The sequence below is a fragment of the Copadichromis virginalis genome, linkage group LG5 (genome assembly GCF_057382275.1).
Source record: "Copadichromis virginalis isolate Kocher_CV1m ecotype Utaka linkage group LG5, C_Virginalis_male_GT1.1, whole genome shotgun sequence".
Lineage (NCBI taxonomy): Eukaryota > Metazoa > Chordata > Actinopteri > Cichliformes > Cichlidae > Copadichromis > Copadichromis virginalis.
The window spans coordinates 27,673,025-27,700,449 of NC_140622.1; the positions used below are offsets into that span (position 1 = coordinate 27,673,025).

General features: G+C 38.2%; 1 protein-coding gene across 2 annotated transcripts; it reads right to left on the minus strand.

Annotated features, from left to right (window-relative positions):
• Window positions 1-57: 57 nt before the first annotated feature.
• dennd6a (DENN/MADD domain containing 6A) lies at window positions 58-21,766 on the minus strand. 2 transcript variants are annotated; one of them, XM_085457189.1, is made up of 19 exons: window positions 21,357-21,766; window positions 19,404-19,442; window positions 19,154-19,196; window positions 16,583-16,695; window positions 16,345-16,425; window positions 15,530-15,635; window positions 12,446-12,525; window positions 11,115-11,174; window positions 10,947-11,002; window positions 9,470-9,592; window positions 8,792-8,887; window positions 8,276-8,370; window positions 8,046-8,111; window positions 7,747-7,811; window positions 7,575-7,664; window positions 7,187-7,350; window positions 6,841-6,943; window positions 6,319-6,393; window positions 58-5,160 (listed from the first exon to the last, which is right to left on the minus strand). In XM_085457189.1, exons 1-19 carry the CDS (start codon window positions 21,585-21,587, stop codon window positions 5,029-5,031), a joined length of 1,818 nt encoding a protein of 605 aa, XP_085313315.1. In that variant the 5' UTR covers window positions 21,588-21,766; the 3' UTR covers window positions 58-5,028. The 2 variants fall into 2 exon arrangements, with proteins under 2 accessions (XP_085313315.1, XP_085313314.1); XM_085457188.1 differs by lacking the exon at window positions 58-5,160 and having other exon boundaries at window positions 5,202-6,393.
• Between the last annotated feature and the right edge of the window lie 5,659 nt (window positions 21,767-27,425).

A 27,425-nucleotide genomic window follows, 5' to 3' on the forward strand; every position in this document is an offset into this window, starting at 1 on the left:
TCGTACAGCACTGGAGAATCTTTGATAGGAGCTCCTCAGAAAACAAGCAAGAGATCCTTTACATTTTAAGAAGTCAGTTTAATGACACAAAACAAAACACACCAGTTAACGTCAGTGACCCCACTGAACGAGACATGTAGCATGAAAAATCCTCTGACCTCATCCAAACAGCAGCCTTTTCAAACATTTAATCAAACAGCGACATGCTGCATGAGTTTTAGCAGCAGCCGTAGGTCATCTGCATCAACCTTTACAAACATTCAAAAACAGCTGCTGGATGAATTTTGTTTCACTGTAATACTGTTTCAGAAGCAAAAACAATGTTGTGAAAAATGCACCGCAGGAAGGCCACTCAAACAAGTTCAATAATCATTTGCTTATATTAAAAAAGTAGGTCAGCATGACTTTCATCATAACGAGTCTCATCACCACAGCTGCAGTGCTTCAGGCTGTTAGAGCGGTTGAGCGTAGTGGTTATGGCTTCAATTTAAAAAACATAAAATAAAAAGTCAATGGAGCAAAAATGCATATTTAAAAACAATGGCTTTGAGACATTTTGAATTTGTAGTGTCATTTTTCTCTACACTTTATATTAATTTGAGGGGAAAATGCCTCTGAAGGAGACTTTTAAATCTAATTTCTACATGTGTCCCACAGCTGCATAAGACAGTATTTAAAACATAAGCTTAAGTCTAACCTTAACCAGGTGTTTGAGACATCCATCCTCCATCAAACCAGAATTATTTGCCATAAACAGATTTTTATTTTAACCATCTGTCTGTCAGGAACTTGCATTTACCTCATACAGAGAGAAGCAGCAGATTTAGACCTGCTGTAAAAAAGCAGATTATATCTAGGAGTATCTTAAGAATAGGGTGACCAGGTCATTTAAATTTCATCTCCCTTCTTCCACATTTTGAGACACTCTCCACATAGTTTGTTAAAGTTTACTAAAGTAAGCACGTGTTTCAGAGGAAACGTGTCTAAAAACCTTTCTGCTTATCAGACAGAACAGCAGTTTTAACACAAGAAAAAGGAAACACGACACAAGATCACAGAAATAAACATCAGCTTCAATTTATGCTTCTCAAAATCAGGGGAAATGCATTCAAATGACATGTCACATGATCGAAGTCAAACATGTGACCCAAAACTAAACATTTTTATCTTAACGTAGTTTACTGGGATCTGGCCACCCTACACGACACTTAAGTACTGACGATAAACACAATGTTTAAAAATTAAATATCATGTTAATAATGCTAAATGATAATATTGTAAATAATGGTGTAACTGTTTGTAGTTCAGCGTCTCACTGCACTATTTTGATTTTAATCAACTTCTTTCTTATAATTTTTGCAAATTTACAGAATAACTTAAAACTTCATTATTGCTACTTTTTCATATAAATACTCTTAGATTTCATCTCTTTATTTGTACATAATTTGGGTTTTTTGATGGCATGATGTTCCAGTCTCTTATCACACCTCTGTTGGTAAGAGACTTGTATCTTTTGGAGAAAAATCTACAAATTCAAGATGTCCCTGTGCCTCCAGGGCAGTGTAAATATTCTCGTAAAAGCTATTCATCGCTGCAGTGGTGTCACTATAGTTAATAATTAGCAAAGACATCTGTTTGAATAGCAAAATAATTCTCATACATCCTCATATGTGGGCGAACATTTTACTTTACAGCTTTATGTACAAAAAATACTCCTCAGCTGCTACACTGTGGAATAAGAATAGCCCTCCATTAAAACATTGAAAGTTGTAAAATATTACTTTTTTTTAATACAAATATAAATTTTGCATGGTTGCCCAACAACCAGATGTCACAGGTTTATCCAACCAGTACATTTTTTTTGTCTTTACAGTTGTCTGCTCAATAAAAAAGGCAAAATTCAAAGCATTTATAAAACAGCTGTTACATGATGGCAGGAAAACAAATCCACAAGCTTGCAAGTCCATTCAATGTTCCGATGATGTACAACGCAAACATAAAACAACTGTATGTGCCGACGTATGTAATCTCTTTCAGAAAAATTAGAGCGAGGCATATCAATTTGTTTTCTGAAAAATCAAACTGCCAAGTTGTTAAACCATTATTGCTTCTACTTTTTAGAAAATGTACAGAAATCTTTGAAATATCACAGATCATAGTGATGCAATCATAAAATTCAACATTTAGCAGGCTTTCTTCATTTCCATGTTTAATCATCGTGTGCTATGAAGGAGCTCTTGTTGCAGCTTGACTTTTAATATAAATTTTTAGCTTTATATCGATTTCTGCACAAAGCTTTTCATTTTGTAAATATGGGCTCTAAATAATCTGCCAGGTTAACTAAAGGTTACACTGACTCACTGCACCATCTTGTGATACAAAGTGGTATTACATAAAGGGCAGCCAGTTGAGATCTCTTTAGTCAAAGTGTTTTTTGTTCGCAATGTGTTCGATAGCTTTAACTCATTTTGAAAGGTCTGAGGCAAAACAAGCAAACAAACAAAAAGTCTCACAATAATTTAAACCTCCTAAAATTAAATATAATGTGAAGAATCAGCATCTGTGTATTATCCTGGGCAACCGTGTCCACTATTATACATAGAAAGTTCATTGTTTGTTAGTCATTAGAATGAACACATTTTAAAGCACAGCAGTGCCATTTTTGAAAGCTCCACCCCCTCCCCAGCCATCTATCCATTTTCTGCCTCTTTTTTGGAACCAGCTCACAGGGCCAGCAGCCTCAGCAGAGTAATCTAAAACTCCCTGTCACCACCACTTCTGGGGAGACACAAGTGTTCACAAGCCAGCTGAGAGACAATCTCTCCAGCGTGTCCTAGTTTGCACTGAGACCTCCTTCCAGTAGGACATGCCAAAGACGCCTCATCTAGGAGGTGCTCTGGAGGCATCTTACACCGATGAACCACCACAACTGCCTCCTTTCTATGTAGAGAAGAGCTGCTCTACTCTGACCAAGCTTCGCACCCTATAGCAAACTTCAGAGGAAGCTCACAGCTTGTATCTGCAGCCATCACTCAGTACTCACAACAGTGAGGGTAGAAATGTAGATAAGCAGCTTCAGTTTAACACCCAGTACCACAGCTGACTCCACACAAATCTGTTTGCCCAGCTCTGCTTCCACTCCACCCTCACTCCTGAACAAGAACACACAAAAACCCTCCAATTCAGGTAGCAACTTATTCCCAACCCACATGGGGCACTCCACCCTTACTGAGTCTCAGACTTCGTGTCATCCAAACTGCTCTACAATCAAGAATTTTTTTGTCAGGTGAATAAAACAGAACAGCTTCTATTTATCTTTATACAAGTTGATGATAATTTTCAGGAAAAAACTAAACTAAATATAGAAAATAAACCTTTTTAAAATCAAAACAACTGACAGTTTATTTCAGTTCATAGCAAGGACTTGAAAGTGCATTAAAATAATTGCTTAAAAGAGTTGTTTTGGCTTTTAAAAAGTTTATTTTTCTATGAACGATCTCGAGCGGAAACGGATACGGTTTGATCCTGCGATGAGAAACAAACGTTTAAGAATTGCGCTGAATTGAAAGAGTAAACAGCTTTAAAAATGCCAAATCAAACATGTGGCGCCAACTGCTGCGGTGATCCCCCACTTTTATGACCCAGAGCCTTCCTTTCTTTCCAGAAAGAAAGGAAGGCTCAAGCTTCAGTATTTCACAATAAAAGTCCATTCCACCATTTTAAATTTTTTTAAAAATATAAGAAATTAGAATATACTTCAAGTAAAAGTGTTAAAATGGCCAAATAACTTCTAAGAACAATTTGTAAACCCTTTAAAATTGAAGTCAATAAGATACAGGAATTACCTGATTGTGACAGTGACACTAATCAGGAGAAAAGAAGAAAGTTCACAAACAACACGCAGAAAGTCAATCTCTCATTATTACCGATTATCATAAAACAATAATTATCTCTAGAAATCAAACTTTGGGGTCTAGCTCATATTTTTTGGTGTCCTCTCATTCATTCAAATGAAAAACTTTTTTTCCTTTTCATTAAAAAAAAAAAAAAAAAAAAAAAAAAAAAAAACCCCGAACAGATATCTTATAAATTTGCATTTCTGCAAGTATTTTTCAAATGATCTATTTTTCTTTCTTGGTGGATACGGGCCTGTCGGAGGAGATTCTACATGATTTTACACAAGAGTGACACAAAACTTCAGATGTTAAAAGAACAAAGCAAAGCAAACAACAACAGAAAAACAAACAAATATAAAGACCATTCTGAATTTCATTTTGATAGGTCATGTAACGATCATGTGACATGGATAAAAAAAGATGACTGGCTCCTGCAGAGAGTTATTGCAGGGGTCGCTGGTGGTTAGTGCTGTGTGTGTGTGTTTTAGTAACATCACATTATAAAGCACTGCTTGGCTCAGCTTGTTTGCATAAAGGTGTGAGAAGGGCACACTGGTCCAATTATGGATGAAGTGCACTTCTTCGGGAAACTTTTTACATTTCCAGATTTTGTTCAGTTAGACTGCAGCGACCCACCATCAATGTTTAAAAACAAACAAACAAAAAAAAATGTTAAGGAGGTAAAAACGTCCAGGGTCAAAGGTCAGTAAAAGTCATCTTCTTGTTGCTTGCGCACGCAGCCTCAGACTGTTCAGAAAATGCTATCAGGATCGAGCCCTCCAGGCTTTCTTCATGTAGTAATGTAGCAGTGATTAAAAAAAAAAAAAAAAGTAGCACTTTCTAAACACTTCCTGGTCGATCCTGGTTTGACTGGTCATCTTAAAATAAAAAAAAAAATACCCACATGATCACTGACATGCTGTTTAGTCTGACTCATTGAGAGCTGGCACCCAAGTATGTGCTTTCCATCTTAGACCAGAGCAGATTGAAACTGGCACCCAGTCTGAGTGAAAGGGTCCACATCACCCTCACCTTGGAAACCGACTGGGAGGAGAGCCACCAAGCCCCCCCACCCAAAACTTTAAAACAAGCTTTAACTGGGGGTTAGTGTTGCAGCCTGCAGGGTTAGAGGTCAGAGCGTGGTGGGCTTGTGAAGGATGCCCTGCAGGTCCTCTGGTAAGGTCAGGATGACACCCTCGATATGGGCTCTCAGCTTCTCCAAGGTCCCGGGATGCACTGGTAACTTCTCCCTCTCTGCCTGAGTCTGCAGCAAAGAGCACAGTGAGACAAAAATGCTTCATTCAACAGGCTGAAGATGCAGCAGATGCAAGATACCAGGTGCATCAGCAGGGATTACTAACAAGCACAGCCATGTATGCTGTGTCAGTAAAAGTAAAGTAAAAGAAGGAGGAATTCAAGGCAGGGAGAAATTTTTTATTTTTTTTTATTTTTATTTTTTTTTTTAATTTGATGGACCTTGAGTTGAAGGTCATCTGCCCGAGAAAGAAGATGACCTTTAACCTGTCATCCTCCTGGGCGTGTTCAGGCAGCTTCCAGTGCCTGCATCCTGTTCTGACCATTTGCACTGTGTGTTTTGCAATTTCAGACACAGCTCAAACTTTACAGAGAATAAAGATCAATTTCTGCTTCAAGTGAACCTGAATGTCATGTTTTAAATCAGTTTTAAACTGCACAGCTCCCAGACCTGAAAGAAGCTGGGTTCCCACAGCTTAAGCCCGGTTAGATTTAAGACTTTGGCACTCCTCCTAAATTTATTTTAGTTTTTTTAAAAAGGCTTGTAATCATGAATGATGTCAGTTCTTCATTTCTTATGATACATCCATCGACCCATCCATGCAACACATAAAAAAAAGTTCTATGCTACGCACTCACTTCACTGCCTTATAAAACACTAGCACACACTTTAATCCAACAGATAAACCGGTCATGTTGCCTATGGTTCAGATTCAGTGCAGTTTTACAGTAGCTGAAGTTTCTCCCAGATATTCACATGCTTATTTAGCTTACTTAGCACCATGTTAGCATCACTTAACTCCTCCCAATAAATGACACCCCAGCCAGAAGACCTGTAGCCAGTGCAGTAATTATGGTGGATGTGCAGCATGTTGACACTGCACTGAATATCTAATGTAAAACAAAAAACCTAGTTTGGGGTGTATGTCATGTGTGTGCTGACTGAGAATGAACAGATAATGCAGGCACATTTTGGTTTTGATTTTTATTGGTCCGTGCCCAAAACCTTTTGACCTCAACATCTATTAACTTTGCAAGAAAAGAGTAAAGCTACAGGACTATTAGCTGTTGTGCTAGTAGCAGAGCCGTAGTTTAGCAGTAAAAGTACAGGAGGTTTTAGTAGAGGCAGTAATATTAAAGTTATAGACCATGAATCATCTTTACAGACCAGTTTGTCTTTCAGCTTCAGGACCAGATCGACTGTCTCCACCTCTGTGTGCTTCTGGATTCTCTTCTGGAGATCCTGCAGAAGAACAAATGACATGGAGATCGATAAAGGTGTCTGGGACTCAATTCAAGGGTACTCATTACATTTTATGACTCAATTCAACACTGATATTGTTGAATTGAGTCGATGTTGACTGATGGCCATTAACATATACAGAGCTTTAGCCAATGGCATCACTTAACTAACATCCCATCTATGTAAAAACAGAAAATAATAATAATTATGCTCAACTTTATGTTCAGAGAGCCAAAGCCTCAGACCACTCTAAACACAGTTAGTTTAATCTTGAATTTGTATGATGCTTTGGATATTGCCTTTTCATGGTCCCTCAAGTTCCACCCACCTGCTGTTCAAACCTTGAGGAGCCAATCAGAAGTTAACTTAAAAGCATAAAACACTAAAATAATGTTTCAGACAGACTCAGCCCGATCTTTATACACTCCAAGCCTTTCTCCTCCTCACCTCCTCACACAGCGCTTCGAGGTGCAGGGCTTCCAGTTTCTGCGTCATCTCTTTCCTCCTGTTGCGGAACCAGCCGTCAAAGTTGGGAGACTTGAGGAAATGCCTTTAAATTTAAGAAGAGAAAAAAAAAAAAAAGAGAGAGTTCATATGACACTCGGGATAGTCTGCATTCCGACAACATGTCAGTGATTCACTACTGACATCCTTTCAGTCTGTGTTACAATCAAACCATTCATACTTAACCCAGTAAAAACCTCTATGGCTTATGAACTTAAAAATACAGATTTCCATGTGATAAATTAACTTCTGCAGATAGATTTTTTTTAATAAAGGCTTATGCCTGCACCTGTAGAGTCCTATCCAGTCTCCTTTCAGTCTGGACGTAAGCTGAGGTCCAGCTTTCTCCAGTGTCTTCATGAAGTCCTGCTGTATGAACGGTCGTAGCTGAGGAGGACTCTTCCAGGGACTGATGGACTTTTGGAGAGGCATCAGACTGGCCACGTACCGCTCCTGCACCACACGAACAAATCATTTTAGTTGAAGCCTAAAATGCTTATTGTCATTTGTAAAATTAAAATCACATATTTACAGCTTCATAGCCCGATGTATCAGAGTTAAATCCACTTCTGTGAAATCTTTCAAACTCAGATTCAACTCTAAAAAACACAGCATTCATTATAGAGTTCTTGGATCTGATTGGAGGATACCACATACATAAAGTAATTGGTTGTTACCAGTGGAATGATGAAGCTTTGTGTCAGTTCTAAGAAGTAGCGCCGAAGAATTGCATTCTGGGCTGCAGAGGGTCTCTTCTGTTGAACACCCTGCAAAACAAGAAAATACATAAAAATATTTCATATTTTCAATAATGAATAAGGGGATGCTTAAAAATGGGAAATATCTCACCTTCTGAAGCTGTTTGATGATTTCTTCATCTTTGTTGAGATACGGTTTATATGCAGTGTACACACCTACAGAACACACACACACACACACACTTATCAGACTGGTTTTTTAGTTATTGCGGGACCTCTTGCACAATTTGTCGGTGTGTGTGTGTGTGTGTGTGTGTGTGTGTGTGTGTGTGTGTGTGAGTGAGTGAGTGAGAGAGAGAGTGAGAGATTTCATGTAATATTAAAAAAAAGTAAAAAATCTTTATAATACAGGAAAATAAATAGAATAAAAGGGGGATGTGAAATATCTACCGGGTTTAGAGTCCAGAGTTTTGAGGTTTTTCAGTTTCTTGACTTTCATCTGCTTGGCCATCTCTCCTGTGAGTGCCAGGTGGTGAAAAGAGTGATCAGACAGGTTGATATTTCTCCTCCATTTCAATACATCATTACCTACTTCATTAACACACTTTTTGCACAGAGACATCTTTTTGAACAGGTTTGAGACCCTGTATGTCTCAGTTTGCTGAAGCTGTAACGTTTACCTGCTTGTTTCATGTCTCCGATGCGGATGATGTGCGGCCAGTGCTGCAGCGTTTTTGCAAAAAAAGGATTGGTCACTCCTAGAATGACTGACGGCCTGCGGAAACACAGATTAATAACTTTTAACACCAATAAGCAGAAAACAATTTTCAACACTCAACAAATTTCTAACAAAGTAACTTCTGTTCATTGGCTCCCTTTTAAATTAGAATTTCAAACATCCTGAATGACCACGCCCTATCATCACTTTTTTCCAGCTGCTGTATGGAGTGGCAGCCTGTTCCAGCAGCTCCTGTTGCTATATTTAAAATTAATTTAGGGACTTTATTGCATGATTAAATTGATTTATTTTCCTTGCTCATTTTGATTTATTTGAAGGTGAAATAGATACTTTTTGTTTTACAAATCTACTCGTGGCAACAGACTCTTCACCAGCTGATCGCTCCACTGTCCACAAATTTATCCCAGCTACTAATCCCAATGACACAACAGCATGGCGTCATTTTATTTTTACTTACGGAGCCTGCGTCCTGGTGGTGTACTCCTTAAACTCACTGTCATGAATGGTGAAGTACGGCCGGAAATCACTGCAGTAACGCAGAGGAGCAATGCAGCTGCAGAGGGGGAAAAAAAACATTAAAACATTTTCTAACATTTTTAAACTAGAGTGTTTACTGAACCTTCTGACAAATTTAAAAAAAAAAAAAAAAAAAAGAAAGAAGAAGAAAGTAAATGTCAGTCTTAATATTTGAATTTTAATTTTTATAAGTTTTGGTACATCTGGCATTTTTGTGACTTTTTTCAACATAAAACACGTGAAGGCGACAGGATTAAGTTGGGGGGGGGGGTTTATTAATAAAATCACACTTATTTTGTAGACATCTCAAGTATTCACATTTTAAATATAATGCGCTTGGCCTAAACAAATCAGCATTTTACCGACGCATATGACAGTGTGCGTTGGATGAAAAACACCTGTCTGATCACTGTACAAACAGAAACATATGTAGACCGACTCATTTGCTGGACTATAAATTACACTTTATAACACATTTATAACAGGAAGACATGTCTAGGTGTCATACATCAAATTTTCCTGAACATGAAGACACAAAATTATATAAAAATTAGCTTTGGGTTTGTTGTTAAGTACTGGTCTATATATTATCCTGGCACAATAATCGCTGCTAACTTACCTGACCAAAGCTAGCACAGTATCAGATGACTCGGCTGGTGATGGCGCCATGACAACAAGTGCCTCCCCCAGCAACACCAACTCCCAAAGCATCTGGAGATGGAAGAAGACTGGATAGAAACACCTGGGGGGGGGGGACAATGAGTGGAGTAAGTCTCTTTCCCACTGTTTGCAAACCAATTTCAAACAAAGTCAATTTTGGCAACGTCAAAGACACATGGCTGTGTTACATTCTCAGGTTGAACCTTGTTGAACTGCTAGATTTCAATTTTATTAATTTACCTCAGAACCTGAAGGTCTTAAAAGGTTTCAGCAGATTTGGTCAGGAGCACAACCACCAAGCTGGGTGATTAATATTCTTTTTTTACCTGAATACAGAATATGCTGATTTACACAGCAGAGCACCCAAAACAGTAACTCTGACCTTTTAATAATGGGCATGACTATTCATTTTGTCTGCACCTCCCCCACAGAGACACAAGGTAGAAGCAAGTTTTCAGAGACGCCAACTAAACACTGAAATCAACCCTCCTTGCGAAAGGCCTGTCTTCACTTTCTCTCAGTGTTTTTGTTTTTTTTGATAAGCAGTTCTCCTCAGCTGAAGCATTAAGTGATATTGTTCTTGATTCAGTGACAGTACCATGATTAAGCAGCAGGTGGGGACAAAACATGTCCGAAGCAAGAAGAACACTGTGACAGAGGACTTAAATTTCTGTGTTAAGGCTACCCTGTAGGTACACGTTACACCTTAACCTGACGTGTACGTCCCTGGAAATTCACACCGATGCAGTTTGCAGCCGACTGGCTCGTTCAGTGCCACGCACCAGGTTTCAAACAGATCAGTGAGAGCATAACAATTATTACCTCGATGTAAGTTCAGCAATATAATGACACACATTTGTAACAAATGGATGGAGATCGCCTTTCTCGACTTATAAAATAGGGGCCCAAACATCAGATAACATACACCAAATACAATCCCAACATACATTATCATACCAAAGCAAGTCACTAAAAAAAATATCCAAAAATTACCTAAACAATCCTAACATATAAATAACGCTAATCCAATCTAGACATTGTCACACAACAATAATGGTAAAATACATAAAATATGCTGGCAGCACGGTGCAGAAAGAAGGTCCCGAGTTCGACTCCACCATCTGGGAGTACGGTGGAATTTCTGCGTGAAGTTCCTCCCACAGTGCAAAGAGATGCAATTATTGAGGTTAGGTTAACTGATGATTCTATAGGTGTGAATGACAGCTGGGATACACTCTAGCACCCTGATAAGCAGAAGAGAATGGATGGATGCCGGCGACCAAGACTTGCACGAAAAGACAGACTGGGACATGACAACAAGCAACTTAACACCAATCACAAGCTTCAATGTTGCAATGAGACTATTACGTAACATAGGTTGCATCTTAGGCTCTATAAAGATTTAGTCTAAATCAGCCTTGACCTGCAGGACTCACCTGAAGAGGTCCACTTCATGAATTGTTGGGAGCACAATGGACACCATGCTATCACTCTAAAACACAAAAACACACTTTCAGCTTTAATATTCACATAATGCTCAGTGTGTCATCAGACATCATACAAACAGACACTGAGTGTTTGTGCGCACACGAGTGTAAGATCACCTGGGCGGATTGGACCAGCTGTGACGTTCCTGGTTTATCATAAGAGGTTGGGATGCGAACCTGCAGCACATAGCACAGATTTTCATCAGAGAAACAATGATAGACAACGACATTTGTAATTAGTGACGGCCTTTTCTAATTCTGTTTAGGTCCTTCTTACTAGTATTATCCACAGGCATATGGAAGAGTTTGTCCTGAAAAGAGGATCATGCAACTCTTAAATGGCTGAAGTCATGAAAGAGTGCATCTTTAGCAGCAGTTGGGAACATCATCTCAAAGATAGGAGCAAACCTCACTCCACATTATGTTTAGTGCAATCGTAAATTCATGAACTGAATCATCTGTAAACTTTGGAAACTTCTCTTTTTGGACTGGAAAAAATCTTTTTGCTTTGAAGTTTGTTTGAACTTTTACACAGAAACTATTTTTAGTTTCTTGTTTGCAGTTATTTTTTTGTTTAAATACTACTAGCACTTTAATTTGTATTACTTAAATAATATTATTTATTTCATTTTTACTCTGTCATATTGAGAAATGTTAGAAATACATTTGATTATTTTCAAATTCATATGCTTCCTGGGTTTTTATTTTAATTTGCTGTGGGACGAGACAACAGGGTGATGGAGCATAGAACAGAAGGTCTGCCCACAGGAAGCGGAGATAAGAGTTACTGAAATAGTCGTTGTCTAATCGAGTAATTGAAGAAAATAATCTTTAGTTACAACCCTACCCTAGACTTACAACATTCATCCTTACAATAATCAAACTCGTTTCATAGTTTTTCGAGCATGTCTGGAGTCATTGTAGCCACTGCTGTTGTTATGCTCCCTACCAGCAACCACGTAAAATTCAAAGACCCACTCTAATAACACGTTTTGATCATTAACAGTGAACGACTGCTGAATTAAAGCACTTTGAAATCAGATTTTTATTTTTTTTTATTTTTTTTTAAATACAAATGTATTAAAACACTCATTAAAGTGATAAACTTAACTAAACCAAACCTTCAGTCCCAGAACTGTACCAATTTGTACTCTTTAAAACAAAATAAAAGACATGAAGGACACAGAAGTAGTGAACCAACTTCATAACATTGAAAACATTGAAGTTACCTCACTAAGCCCCTAAATGCTGCTTTAAAGTACAGGTTACTGCTGACTGCGAAGCATTCTTGTTCTACCTGAACAAGACTGCCTGATTAAACAAATATTTGCCTATCGTGGGAAATTGAATCGAGCCATCTTTAAAGTTATTAATTAGACCTGTTCTTTACCTGTCACGACATGTCAAAACTAAACATCTGCTGGTTTCAACTTAGTGCGTGAGTGTACCTTGAGGACTACACCCATGATAGGCAGCGTCAGGATTCGTCCAGGATGAGGCGTTGGCCAGCGATCGATGTCATTACAAGCTATCAAACACAACAACAATTTTGAATTAAAAAGGATCTTCTCTGAAAACAGAAAAAGGATTTATTTAAGTATACAGAAATAATTGGCTGCCTCTCTGATATTCTTCATCTTCTGTGGCAAGACAAGTTCACAATCATGGAGACTGGTCAGCAGCTACAGTCACTGCTTTCTGACTTGGCAAACCACTTGTGATTTACAATTCCTTAGTCAATGTGCAATCAAACTTTCAAAATAAGGGGATCATCCCTTACCAAATTAAAGATGGCATCATTGCCTTATACTGGTCGGTATTAATCTATAATCAACTAGAATCTACAATCCCTATAAATAGTTTCCAATTAGACATGGGTAAAACAGTGGGTTGGCCGACCCTCCATGGCTGCACCTGAGAGGTGGGAGTGCCCAACAGGACAACCCCTCTTTTAGTCCACACTGTCTCCACTTATAGTTCATATACTCTGGTCCGAATCAGCTGATGAGTTTGTAAACTTAGTTTAGAACTTTTTTCACATTGTTTGGTTTGGTGTGTTTTTTTCACATAAGGAACTCCAAGCAAGCCAAAATGCATCACTACAAACCATGTGAGTCTATGGGCTCAAATTGTGGTCATAAATATTTTGTACTTGTAAATCAGGATTTGTATGTGTAAAAAGAATTTGTGTGAGTGTAAAACAGATTTGTGTGTGGACTTAAAATAGGTGTGAAACTGCACTCAAGTTTCAAGTTACAAGTACGAATTTTGACCCTGTTTTCCTTTCATCTGATTGTGATTGACACGACATTGGCCAAATTTAACTATCCAAACAGAGAACAGATGGGTTTGGCTGTCGGAGGAGCGCTTTTTTGAACTGCAGGTCCTTGAAGGGTAATACAGTTTGAAGCTGGAGGATCTCTATGTAAATATCCGATAGAAGCTAGGTCCCCTAACTTTCAGTAGCTGTTGAAAGGATAAAGTTGTGGTATATCAGTGGTTAGAAATACCATTATTACTTTAGGATTAGTTTAACACAAAGTCAGGGCTTGCCTGGGACCATGGCTGTGAGTCACAGTGTGCAGCATAAAGGTACTTTCACATCAGACGCAGCATGTGCTGCTAATGCTAACTAAAAGCCAAGGATCCAGAATTTGTTGCACTGGCTGCTGGGCTCTGTGGGTTTTTGCAGCAGCTCTACCTGTACTAGATGCACCTGCTCATTGTCGTTTCTATCTCTGACTTTATGTCCTCTTCAAGAGTTTCTGGTTTTTTTGCTGGTTCTTCAAATATTCAATAAAAACATGTATGCTCATTAATAACGAAGAAAGCTTTGTAACTATCCCCACTAGTGAAGACTGTCATTTCCACAATACTGCCCCCCCCCGGTCCGCAGCGCTGTTGGAAAGGCCCTGGAGGTCCCTGTATTAAGCACATAAACCTGTGACACAAAAATCACCAAACTGAGACCACCACAGACTGTTTTCCTTCGTGTTGATGAAGGAAAACACTGGGCTGGCATGTAAAAAGGCATTTATTCCCTTCAAGGACCTGAAGCTCCATAAAGAACCCCTCCAATAGCCAAACACACGTATTTTTTGGCTAAGTCCACACACAAATCTGTTTTTTTTTTTTTGTTTGTTTTTTTACACACACACACACACACACACACACACACACACACACACACACACACACACACACACACACACACACACACAAATTCTTTTTACACATACAAATCCTGATTTACAAGTACAAAATATTTATGAACACAATTTGAGCCCATATGAATCCACTCACTGGCCAGGAGCAATGAGCGGAGCAACAAAAGTAAATACAGGAAGAAGGTGCTGTATTCTGGACCACTGGAGAACATGGAGAATTTACATTCATTTCACATCTAGCTGCTAGCCCCTACAGACCTTTGCACATCTGCAGTACCTTCCCACATTGAGAATACAAAGCATACGTGGTTATGGGATATTTTTTTAATCTCAAAATTGTAACATACACCTTGCATTTCGTTCGGATGATGGTCACATCACACCATAAACAAACAACTCTGGGGTTTATTCCTTCAAAGGGTCACAGTGCAGCTGTTTTGGTCTATACATAAGTCCAATTACTGTGAACTAAATGGACTAAACACCACAGGTGTGAAAACACACTTATCCACAATCCTCTCTTGGTTTTCTTGGTTATTTTGTTTTTGCAGCCATATCCAACTTTAGATACTTTTTCAATGAGACACCTTAGGTAGTACCGTTTACCATACTCTCACATCTCACTGCACCAATTATTGATTAGGTAATTTGACTGACTAATTAAACCCTATTGTGCGTGGGCTCTCCTTGTTTGTTACTAGCCTGGATGAAATTACTGAAAAGCAGTACTTCCAACACATATTAGATATTAAATACTAGAGACACTGACTTTAGAGGGAAAAACTTGCTCTAAGAGGACATTTCTATTTTGTGGTTTTTGGTTAATGAAAGTAAAGAAAAACAAACAAAAGCCGTTTTAGTCATTTTAAAATTATATTTATCTTTTTTTTACTATTTCTCTGAATTAGACAGTGACAGTTTGGTTTGGCTGTCAACATCTTAAATTGTTCCTTAGTTCTAAGTAAAACATCTTTTTCAAGTCTGACCATATCAATGAAATCTCATTTTGCTGTATTCTTGAAGTCCTCAAAAGCTAAACAGACGAGAGGAAACTCATTCCTGAGAACAGATATAAAATACATGTCTTGTGATTAAATGTGCAACAAACTGGTTTCTCTAAACTTTGTAAGAGGCCAACCAAGCTTACGATGACATCTGATAAACTGAGAAGTCTCAGTACAGCGGACCTGCTGCCAAGCTGATACGTTGTGCCATAAAAATAAAAATGCTGAAACTAGATGTAACTAGGATGTGAAAGCACTGTAAAAGTGTGAACTAAGGACTGTGTAGTTAACTCTTCTGGACCACACGGAGCTGAGACAGGATTACACAAATGATTGCATACAGACAGGTAATCAAACTGACCAGCCTCCAGGCAGGGCTCCTGTTTCTCAAAGTATTCAGGAGCCATAATCTTCAGCAGCGAGTGGAAGAAGGTCACATAGGGCAGCTGACTGATCAAGACGAGAGACTGGAAAGAGACAGGCACAGCAAGAAAGAAAGAAAAAAAAAAAAAAAAAAAAAAGAGGGAATTGTATTTTCAGACATTTCATCAGTATGTAATTTTTTTTAGTGGTTTGATTTTGATTTTGTCTGAAAGATGTCAGAATATAGTGAGCCGACAATCCCTCATTTTGTCTAGTAATAGATTAAACCCCAAAGAGCAAATAAAAACTGCAAATAAAAACTGAGAATCAAACCCAAAGCTTGAACTAGTATATGCTCGACATGGGCCTTTGTTTCTTATTTTAACCCTCTGTATACCTGCGGTCATGATAAAGTATAATGTTACATTTGCACCACATTAAAAAAGCCTTTTGAAATAGCGTCGGGTAAAAATAAATCATTTTAGATAATTATATATATCAAATTTAACATGCATGCAGTTTTTCTATCAAGGAGAGCACTAATACAGTTAATCACAATGTAACCTTGCCTGAAGTGGGAGTACTACTATTGTAAGCCTAAAATCATAACCAAAAGGTGTTGCTGAAACCATTTAATCTCTGAAATATGGAGAGAAAAAAAATCGCTTAAAACCATTATAAGTCCTATTGTGGTAACAGGAAGCATAATCTCTCTCAAATTTTTTAACACAGTGCATTGTGTGCTGGATCCTTGTTCATGCTTAAGTTTTCTATCACCGGCTGTATTTAGTCCTCCTGCAGTTTGACACTGACCTTCTGGAAGTATCCTCTCTTCAAAGATTTGTCTCGCACCTGACGGAAGTACACATAACCATAGTAATGGCCCTGCTCCCTCTGTCACTCACACACACACACACACACACACACACACACACACACACAGCAAATTATCAGTTCACAGATTCTTATTTTACTCTCAGCACACAAAACTCTACACTGTGCAGTTTATGTGCCTACAGAGCTGTGTGTGTGTTAATGAGCGGTGCCTAACCTTCAGACAAGGTGGCGCATCTCTGTCAGTGGTTTCCAAGAAGCAGCCAAGTGACGTCTTCCTGTTGGAACCCTGCCGGAACCGGAAGCAGAACTGTGTGTCACCAAGGCAACCTGGAAAAAGAGGGCAGAGCAATGACCAACACTATGCAGATAAACATGGTGAATACATATAAATATGGATGTATATTCCAGTATTTTCTAAGATCAGACTAGCATATAGAACCAAAATATACATAAGCTGGGGAAAAAATAAAAATCACTTCATAAAGACACATTAGCAAAGGACTGCTACAAAACTTTAGGAACATTCAAAAACTTGTACTAAATTATTCTTTAAACCCAAGTCTCTTGTGTATGAAAATCAAAAAATATACAACTTAATTTGTTCTGAAGAAGAAAAACTGCACTGTCCTCAGCTAACTTTAAACTAAGATTATAAGTGTGATCATAAATAGATTAAAAAAAAAAAATCACCTTTGAGAAACAACAAAAACACTGCAGAATCCACCACAACCTATTTCTGTACACATCTGCATTGTGCACACCTGTAAAAATAAAGAATTAAAAAATGTACGCTGCAGAAAAATGTGACATCGATGAGCACTGGTCAGCTCTTCTAGCCTGCATCCTCTGGTCTTTTAGGCAAACAGGAAGAGGAAAACGAAAGAAAAAAGGAAACAGGAAGTCCTGCATAAGCCATGAACCAGAAGTTAACCTCAGCAGGAGGTCAACACATCTTTAGACAGAGAAAATGAGCTTTAGGACATTCAAAGAAAGACAAACACTTCAGCTCAGGCTGGTAGACTTAAAAGCATTCCACTTCATAAGTCACGCATACATAAGCACACACTACCAGGAGCACCAGAAAAGGACAGCCAAGACTCCATGACATCATTCAGTCGGGTTGCATTCAAGACCACACAGCATGAAAACAGGCCACTGCTGCCGGACCACAGCTCTGAATTAATTTTGAGTTTCTAGTCACTCAAACACAGTCCGAATACTTCTGTGTACTTAAAGAAAGACTTTAAAGCTCTTTGCTTTATTTTCCACAAATCACATCAGTCCCCTTTTAACAACAAGTTGACCAATGCCACATAGAGTTCACAGGACAGGCAGCATCAGAATTAAATACGTTTTTACAAATGACTTGACTTTTTACCCCCCTCCCCCAGTACAGATGAAGAAGAGGCAGGTCTGAGCATCTCCACTTAAATTGCTGCTTGCTCGGCCTGGAAGGAAACGGATGGAGGTAGTCGCACAAATGTAGAGCAACCTTACATCTGATCCGATTACTGGCCTATTCATTTATGCACAATAACTTGTTTTATAAAGCTCTATTGGGTATGAGACGCATGAAGAGTCAGCAGTTTCCAAATAAAGAGCACAAAAAAAATATTCATCTGTCACCATTTATTCTGAATTCCCAAAGTGGATTAATGACAAATTATGCCAAATCTGTTCAGGATGTAAGGCTAAATTATGGACGACACACACACACAGAAAGAGAGCTGCAGTTCCTCAGTTTAATGTCTCTCTCCCCCTTTCTCTCTGACAAACACCTACAGTGAGAGATATATATAGCAGCCCTGTAAGCAGTCTGTCCTAATCCTGTCTTCAAACTGAGGGCAGCAGGCTCCTTTAGCTTCACCCCCCTCTGACTCAGTAAACTAAAACACACACCTGCGGGCAAACACACAAAGCCACAGTGGTGTTTGTACATGGGTGTGTGGTGAGTGCGCTAACCACTATACCGTAATCTATCTTACATTTAATATTTTAGTAATTTAAAAAAAATCTAAGAGTATCAGTGAAAAAGATACTGAAGTTACCAAAAAAAAAAAAAAAGAAGAAGTAAAAAATTTTATGACTTAATGCTGTTCAGCTGATATCCATCCACCTACAGTTACTTCTCCAAATATTTATGGACCTATGCAGTGGATTTCAAACAATCAAGATGTGACTGAAGTGTAGACTCTCAGCTTTAATCCAAAGTGTTTAGAAGGAGTATTGCATTAACTACAGGAATGACTGTTTAGGAATTACAACCATTTTTATACACATCCCACACAGAGTTGGAAAGAGCTGCACCTAGCATTACAGCCAACACCTTGTATAAACTAGGTCTTTTCAAGCAGCACCCAACCAGATGTTAGCAAATTTTTCCATCACTGATGAAAAATCTGAAAGCTGTTAAAACAAAAACAAAAAAAACAATAATGTAACGTGTCTCTCTCATGACTACAGAGGTGCAGAAAGAGTGCCTATTTTGTATAGTATCTAGTTTGCAAATCAAAAAACGTGCAGTGCGTGAGCTCTTCTGATGAGGATGTGCGTGTATTTGTCCGTTTTAGATGACCTAGTTCAGGCCACAGATTTTATCCGCCATGCTTTGGTTCAATAACATGTGACAGTAACGGTACTTAATTATGTCATCAAGCCTGTCAAACTGTAGAATGGTTCTGAAAAAGCAACGAGGCAAAACTGGATCTTGATTTGCATTAGAACCAGCTCCAGCCCCAGTTTGGTGGATGCGAGATAAGAGAAAAAGGCTGAAACACAAACTCACCTGAGTTGGAGTCAGGGAATGAAAGGTAGCAGATGCTTGTTTTCTGAAAGAACAGCAAATATTTAGTTTATGTCCTTACCTCTTTTATTACATCAGCTCAGGTTTACATACCCATACTAGGCTTTGCCTGCCTCAGAATGGGCCTTTGTGAATCAATCCATCAACATGTGATGCTTTTTAACATGTCGATAAATGTTCCAAAAACAAACCTTTCTTTAAAAAAATAAAGAATAAATTCAGTGTAACTCACCTCTTTCTCCGACAGTTTGGAATGATGAGGGTAAATGACCTGAAAGAGAAAAAACAAACAACACTTTACCCAAAGAAGAATCTCACAAACGCACAACTGAAAACTTTGGTCAGCCTCTATTATGTGCTGTGCTTATGTTGTTAAACTGTAAAAAGAACTGGAAAACTGTAATACAATGCAAGGATGTTATAAACTGATTTTAATGTGACTGAGAGACAAAGATAAAAACTAAAACAGAGGTGGGAATCACCAGACACCCCTCAATACAATATTAACAAAATATTTCTCTCAAAATATGATACTGTTGCTATTTTTAACATTTTGTGATGTGCTGCATTTTCACAACATATATTGCGAATTATCACTTTTTTTAAAAACAGCAAATTATCTCCTTAAGTTAAACTTTGTCAATATTTATATTTTATCTAATAAGATAACGTTATCTTCAACTACACCAAAATGGTCATTAGAACCACTCACAAATGTTGCTGTAAGTCAGAGTAAGCCTGCTATCAGTCTGTGATTGAATGAGGTCAAGTTGGCAATTACATGCAATCTGTTTCTGATAATGCACAATTAACTGTTATACACCATCAAAAATCACGTCTGTTAATGTCTACCTAGACAGAAATTAATATTCAACTATTATAATTGCTCTTAACCAGCTAGCAGCTAGTTGAGTTGAGTCCCTTCCAGTTGTGCTCGTTGACAAAGACTCATTCAGAGCAACAGCAGCATCTTCAGAATCAGAATCAGAATACTTTATTCATCCCGAGGGAAATTAGGGGTTACAGCAGGCAGCACGCTAATGGCGCATGCGCACTCACAAAGGAACCTTCTGACCAACTTTACACAAACATTGGCAATCATTCTGCATTTATAAATTAGACAGCAATTATTTACATACCTTCGACAGTCTCTCTGACAGCGATTTTCAGTCAGTCCAAGTCAGACTGCAACTGTCTGCAGAAAGGATGCCTCCTGAACTGCTTAGCTTTGTCAAGCTAAGTGTGTCCAGTGGTTTTGGTTGAACCAGTTTAATGTTAAGTTTGTTCAGCTAATGTTACCTCAGCACGGTGAAGCATGAAATGAGCCATCTTGTTCATAGTACTCCCAGAGTATTTTAAATATTTAATTTAAAAATCAGTATCTGGTATTCCTATATCATTACAGTATCGTGATACTATGCTGTATTGATTTCCCCCCACTACTAATTCAAATCAAGTAAAATTTTGATATACCCATTAAAAAACAAACAAACAAATATGCTGATCCATGTGCTGCACTGCTGATAGTACTGCTGATGAATTTACCGTACTAAGTACTATATCCAATTAGTAAATCAAAATGATGAAATGCTCTGTAGTCTTAGTGTAGCTCAGTCCCCTGGAGAAAGTGAAACAGAAAGACCTGAAGAAGTCTGAATCTGCATAGTTGTTTTTCATTTAAACATTGTTATCAGGTAACTGATTAATGTGTGTTTCTATAACTCCTGTGAGGTCAACAGGTGTTGGGGAATTTTTTAGCCTTTGTGACTTCAGTAGGATTCAAAACATTTGGGTACCGTTTTAAGTTGAATTTTTTTTTTTTTTTTTTTTTTTAAATATGCAACTTTCTGCAAAATACGTCCATTTGAAGTTATAGCCTGAGTGATGCAGTGGCTGCTGGGACGGACTAACTTCAGCTAAGGACACCAAACACGCTTCCCCGTAAGCTCGGCATTGTCATAAAGTGATCCTACAGTAAAATGTTCTGCTAGTTTTGTGAAGCGCGTGTGTACTCGTGTAATCATTGTTAAATCAAAGAGTGGCAAAATGAAAGCAGCTAATGAAAGTGATTTGTTCACTCCCCTCCAAGAATTAGCCCAAGCCTAAAAAACTGCTAACTTAGACATTTGTAGCCTCACTGAGTTTAACATGACCCCGCTGTCCCCGGCGGATACTTTTGTCTCACCTCCACCGCCTGTCCGAGCTCCAGGTCGAAGCCGACCACACAAATGCAGTGCAGCCAGGCGGAGAAACGGTCCCAGGGCAGCAGAAGAGCCTCCTCCGTCTCCTCGTCGCCTCCAGGCCCGGGGGGTAGCGTTATTTCCTCCGCCGGGGAGATGCTGCTAGCGTCCTGGTCGTCCAGATCCTCCGACTCTTCGACCGGCTCCCCCAGCTCCTCCGGGCCTTGCAGAGCCATAGCTACGGCCCGACACCGGACACAGAGATGCTCTGAAGAATGTTAACCGTTTCCTAAATATGTTTAATGGTATTTCAGGCCAACTTGTCCGCAGGTAACAACAGGAGACAAGGAGGGTGCAGAAAGTAGCCACTTAGCTTCCAATTAGCATTTCAGCAGCAACGTATTACGTTCTTTGTGCAACGTCATCACGCACAAACGTCCCTGAGCTGACTTCTACATGCCGTATTAAATAATCCATATAAAATCAATAAACAAATAATTACGTAGTTGTTTTTAATATTTGGTCTAATTTTTTCCAAATGGTTTGCACACAGACATAAAAAGAAATTTTTAAAAAGACATAAAACAGGATAGAAGAGATTTTTCTTTTCAAATCAAAGCTTTTAAAATCAAAATTATGAGATCCAAAGTCAAACATTAGACCTGCTAAGTCACAGCATAACCTAGTTAAGGCAAAAAATTCAAAGCTAGTAAACCTAAATATAAACCTAAACTATATGTAGAAATTAAGAGATGTTTATGAGATTTTAAAAAATTATTTATTTATGTAGCAGTTTTCAAAAATAGAAGTCACAAAGTGCTTTATACAGATAATAATCTAAGTAAGAGGTGTCAAACATGGCCCAGTGGCCAAACCCAGACACAGGCTGACAACAGGTGTAGTTCAACACACTGTAAAGTGCAAGCGATGAAGTCAGTGGTTATCACAGTGTTTCAGTAGCAGAAATTCAATGCTCCTCATTTTGATACCAGATTGGTTTCATCTTTCTTAAGATCTTGGTAGTGGCTCAGCTGGGTGTTTTCAGATTGTACTTGAACTGGCTCAGAAACACTCCTGGTCTAAGATAAGAGATACAGCTGCAAAATTTAAAATACTACGAATACACGAAAGACCTATGACAGTATATGCAATTGATTAAGGGGAACATCTGCACCATATATTAAAATGCAATAATAAAAAAAAAGCTAAACGTCTTTGTTTGTTTGGTGTATTTTTTTTCTAAATAAGCTGTAAGATGTACATTGGCAGGAACCTTGGGTAAAATCCAAAAAGTTCTTTTGTTTGATTGTTGTTTTTGTGCAAATTAACTTTGTATGTTTTGCACATATTGGGCTGAAATAAACAATTTTAGCAAGAGGCAGATGACTGAAGAAAATAAGTGAGAGAGGAGGACAGATAGAGAGAAAGATAATCAGGAAGTGCATAGGACCGGTAAGGAGGAAATGAAGGGAGCGATGAAGAAAATTAAGAGTGAAAAGGCAGTTGGTCCAGTGACATACCTGTAAAGGAATGGTGATGTCTAGGAGAGAGAACAGGGGACTTTTTAACCAGACTGGTTAACACATTCTTGGAGAGTGAGAGGATGCCTGAGGAATAAAGGAAAAACTTTATTTCTTTTCCATTTGACATTAGAATTGACGAGATTAAAGGAACACCTCAGGCTGAGATGGTTTGAGCATGAGCGGAGGGCAGATGTTGGATATACTATGCAAAGGATTTTGAAGAAGGAGCTTCCAGGCAGGAGGAAAAGAGGAACAGCACAGAGAAGGTTCATGGGAGTAGGCACATGCAGGGGTTGGTGTGACAGAGAAGGACACTGCAAACAGGAAGAGATGGAGGCAGTGAAGTGGTAAATTGGGGTTATATATTTATACTCCTTACACTGAGACAAAACATACAAAGCAGGTCCTCTATACCATGGCTCTGAAGAAGTGTTTTTTGTCTGCTATGAATGTAAAGGAATTGTTTTTGGTGAATGACATAATTGCAGAAATTAGCAGTAATAAAAACACTGAAAAATGTCTTGATGCATGCTTAGTCATCCAGGTAAGTAAATCCCAAAAGGTTGATTCTGTTCATCTGCGCGTAGCGTTTTCAGTGGAGAAATGTTTCATCACTCATCCAAGTGACTTCTTCAGTCTCAGCTGACTGCAGGTTTCCCCAACCTAAACAGTACATTTGGACAATGACTGAAACTAGCTCATTCAATGAACAATGGACTGTGAGGCCAGTTCCTTGAGCATTAATATGCAAGTTTCTATGACCATTGATCAACAACCACTGATCAAAGCCCATTGATGAATTGAGTAGGTGGTCAAATGATTCAGTTGTACCACTACAGACCACCTGTAGATAGACATGTTGATGATTAAGATCATTTTCATATTACTATATACGATAATATATTCCTTAGTGACACCTGCTGCTGGCAGCGCTGGCTACAGTTCATTCTTTGTGATCTGAACTCCCCCACTCCACCACCTCCCCCCCACACACATCCACATTGCTAAGTATAACTCCCATCACTGAATGAATCACGTCTTCAATTACAGCCTGACTCTGAAGGCAGTAAATCAGCTTTATCTAAATCCTTTAATAGCTCTATCACTGAGCAAGCAGATGGATGAACCAAACTGCAAACAGAGGGCACAAACACACACACACACACACACACACACACACACACACACGTAGGAAAATATTTAGTATACACATCCAGAAATGCATACACTATTATATATTGTACATATATTTATTAGTTTCAGGTTGGCCATTCTTGTATTTTGCTCGTTTGTGTTGTTGTGTTTGCACATCTCTGTTGCTTGTGGGGCTCGCACACAAGAATTTCACTCGCATGTGCTGTGCCAGTGTGCCTGCACATGTGATGTGACAATAAAAAGTGATTTGATTTGAAATGCAATGAATGAGGTCTGGGAGCACACAAACCCCAACATTTATCAGATCACTAAAGAGTGTTGTAATTAAACTAAGATGTAATGGAGTTCAGCTTCTAAGGCTTTGTATCCCACAAACAGCCTCTGTTAAATGGACATAGTGATGTCAAACTGGGCTAAGAAGCTAAACACAGTAAGATGCTGTTAAATCTCATATAATAGTCAGACTGTTAGCACAGTGACAGCTGGTGCTCTGCTCTCTCTGCAGGAGGGCTAGGCAACGCAGGGACCACGATGGGGTCTATCCCACAAAAAAAAACCTGCACCAGGAACACTTTACAGGAAAACTCCAAAACTTCAAAATGAAAACCTATAACAAGGGTATCAAATATAAGGCAGAGAAGCCAGAATTGGGCCGCTACAGTTTCTGGCCCAATGGACGGCTTTGGAAAATGTTAAGTAAGGCATACATTTTGGACTGCGCTGTATTTTAATAAATTTAACTGTTCCTCTTGCTGATAAACTTCTCCCATGGCCATTCGTATTGCACCAAAGTATTTGCTGTATTTGTGCAAAATCTATTAGTTTATAGTATATGTATAGTATTTGTTACTTAATTATAATCCAAATCCAATTTGGGATCTGGACTTAATTATACTTCAAATTATATTTCAAAACTTACATTTTAACTACTGATTTTATCTACTGTTCCTTTCTTTTTTTCCATTTTAAATCATGCTTTTTTATTTGTTTTTGTTTTTTAATGTCTCTGTAAAGCACTTTGAATTACCTTGCTGTTGAATTGTGCTATATAAATAAACTTGCCATACTATCTGTAATTAAGTAACAGACAAAATTAAATAACAGAAAAGGTCCTGTTTTTTTTTACTATCAGCTATAGAAATTATGATCTTTCCGTAAAGAACAGAACCTTTCTGTTTTACAGCACAGTCTGGGAAATGATCTACCAGAACCTTTTCTGTAATTTTACACATTTATTTCTTACAGTTTAAGCCCAAACAGTCATAGTGACACATTTATTTGATCTATGACTGCAGCTTTTCTTTATCATACAGAAAAACTAAGAAATACTGTTTCACTGGTCCAGCTCACTTCACATCAAAATGGGCTGTATGTTTGTGGCCCACAGTTTAAAATGACTTTAATATCACTGTCCTATAAGGTCTGATGTTTACATCGCAGGAGTCTGTCAGTCACTCAGTTCTTATCTCGTCCTTCACTCTGGTATATTTGGAACAGCCTAATGATCAGTCTGATCCCAAAGTGAATCCTGTTTCAATCCTCTGCCCTCTTAGACCTACTGAGATCTCAAGCAACAGTACAAGGTCTTATGCCCTTTTCTTGTGATGAAGAAATTGACTGGCTTACATAGCTCAACATACTTTTTTCTTGCTGGGATTTTGTTGTGAAGATTGATTTTTAGTAATATGAGGGAAAACTAAGCTAAACAGCCATGCAAGAATTTAAATATTCTGATCTTATCAAACCTACCCAGTCTTGGACATTTAGAGGAAAAGAGGAATTACTTACAGATAACAAAACATTTTTACCACAAAAAAGAAACAAACAAAAAACAAGCAAATATTTATATATTCAGTCTGTGTGAATGGATGGGTGTAGGTTTTATTTGATCACTGGAGAAGGGATGCATTAACTGGAGTGTTATACAGTGTTATTCCTGACACTAAAAGCCACAGGCTGCAATGCTTTACATCTTCAACCTCTTTAGCCCCTTGTTCTTCTCCATACACTTTGGAAGTAGGTGAAACTGGAAAAAATGTGGAATGCACTGAATATTTCTCACTTTCAGAGTGTAAGGAGTTGATAACTCTGTCTGACATCAGGCTGCTTTTTGGGTTTCTTGTTTTGAGGAAGTCATTTGCTTTAATGTGCACGAGGCACTTTTAATGGTTCAGATATGTTTCTGATCATGTTGGAAAGTCTCTGCATGTTTCGTAACAGCTCTGCTGTATTATTGAGGCTGATTGAAAACAAGAAGGACTAGCAACAATGGCTTCAGATTAGTTAGGAAACTGGCAACAACTCAATAAACTCTGAGAAAAAGTTTCAATACAGAAAAAAAGTTCCTTCATTTTAAGGAATATAAAAAAAATGCCTGCGACCTCTTGACTAACTTAATATGAATGAGAACAGCACCAAACCTGTCTGTCTCTTTCAAGAAAAGTGTTTTTCCCCAAAAGCTGATGAAACAACAACATCCCCATTCTTAAAAGTTAGTGTTCAAACTGTTCAACTAAACTTTTAGCCCTTCTTTTCTCAGTGAAGTGTGTAGACTGAAGCCTGGTCACAGTTCAGCTGCTAGAAGCAACAATTATATAATTTTTATATTTCCTTACAGCCAATAAAAAAATTGATGCAGAAAATTCCAAACACTTATGGAGAGTAATTATGAATACTTTAGTCACATGTCCTATAAATTATGGCTGAATCTAAGAAAAAACAGCAAAGCTTTGCTTTATTTTTTTATCTGCTTTACAGTCTCATCCACCATCGATTTGTTCTCAGCTGTCTGTTCACCAGAGCACCACAGGGACATTTCTGGGGCCAGAAGCAGAATATGATCTCCTCTAAAACCACCCCCAACCTGCTGTCCTTTCCCTAAGCTGCATTGCTGGGATGATGTCCGTCTGATGCAAACTCAAATATACTGCTCTGATTAATAAACTGCAGGTGATGAGAATCAAAAAGGTACTTGAAAAGAAACCAGGTGATTTTTTTAAGTAAAGTAGATACAAATCTGTTCTGTTTTTTCTTTCTAGATTATACCATTTATTAGGACTTCCATATTTCTTAAGCAATTAATATATTCAGGCCTGTGTAATGGACAATGAAAAAAACAAAAAACAAGAAGAAAGGTTCTGAAAAAAAGACTGAACAATAATCCATTTTTCATATTTAACACAAATGAGTCCATGTTCTTGAAAGAAAAAAACCCACTCCAGTAAAACAGGGAAACCTGTTTCAATTCCTTTAATTTTAAATATGTTTATATTGTCTATCCTGTAAAATAGTCAGATGTCTATTCATATTAATGTACAGAATTCACCTGCTTGCTGCTACTACTGCACATTCACCCAATGTATATACTACACACACACACACACACACACACACACA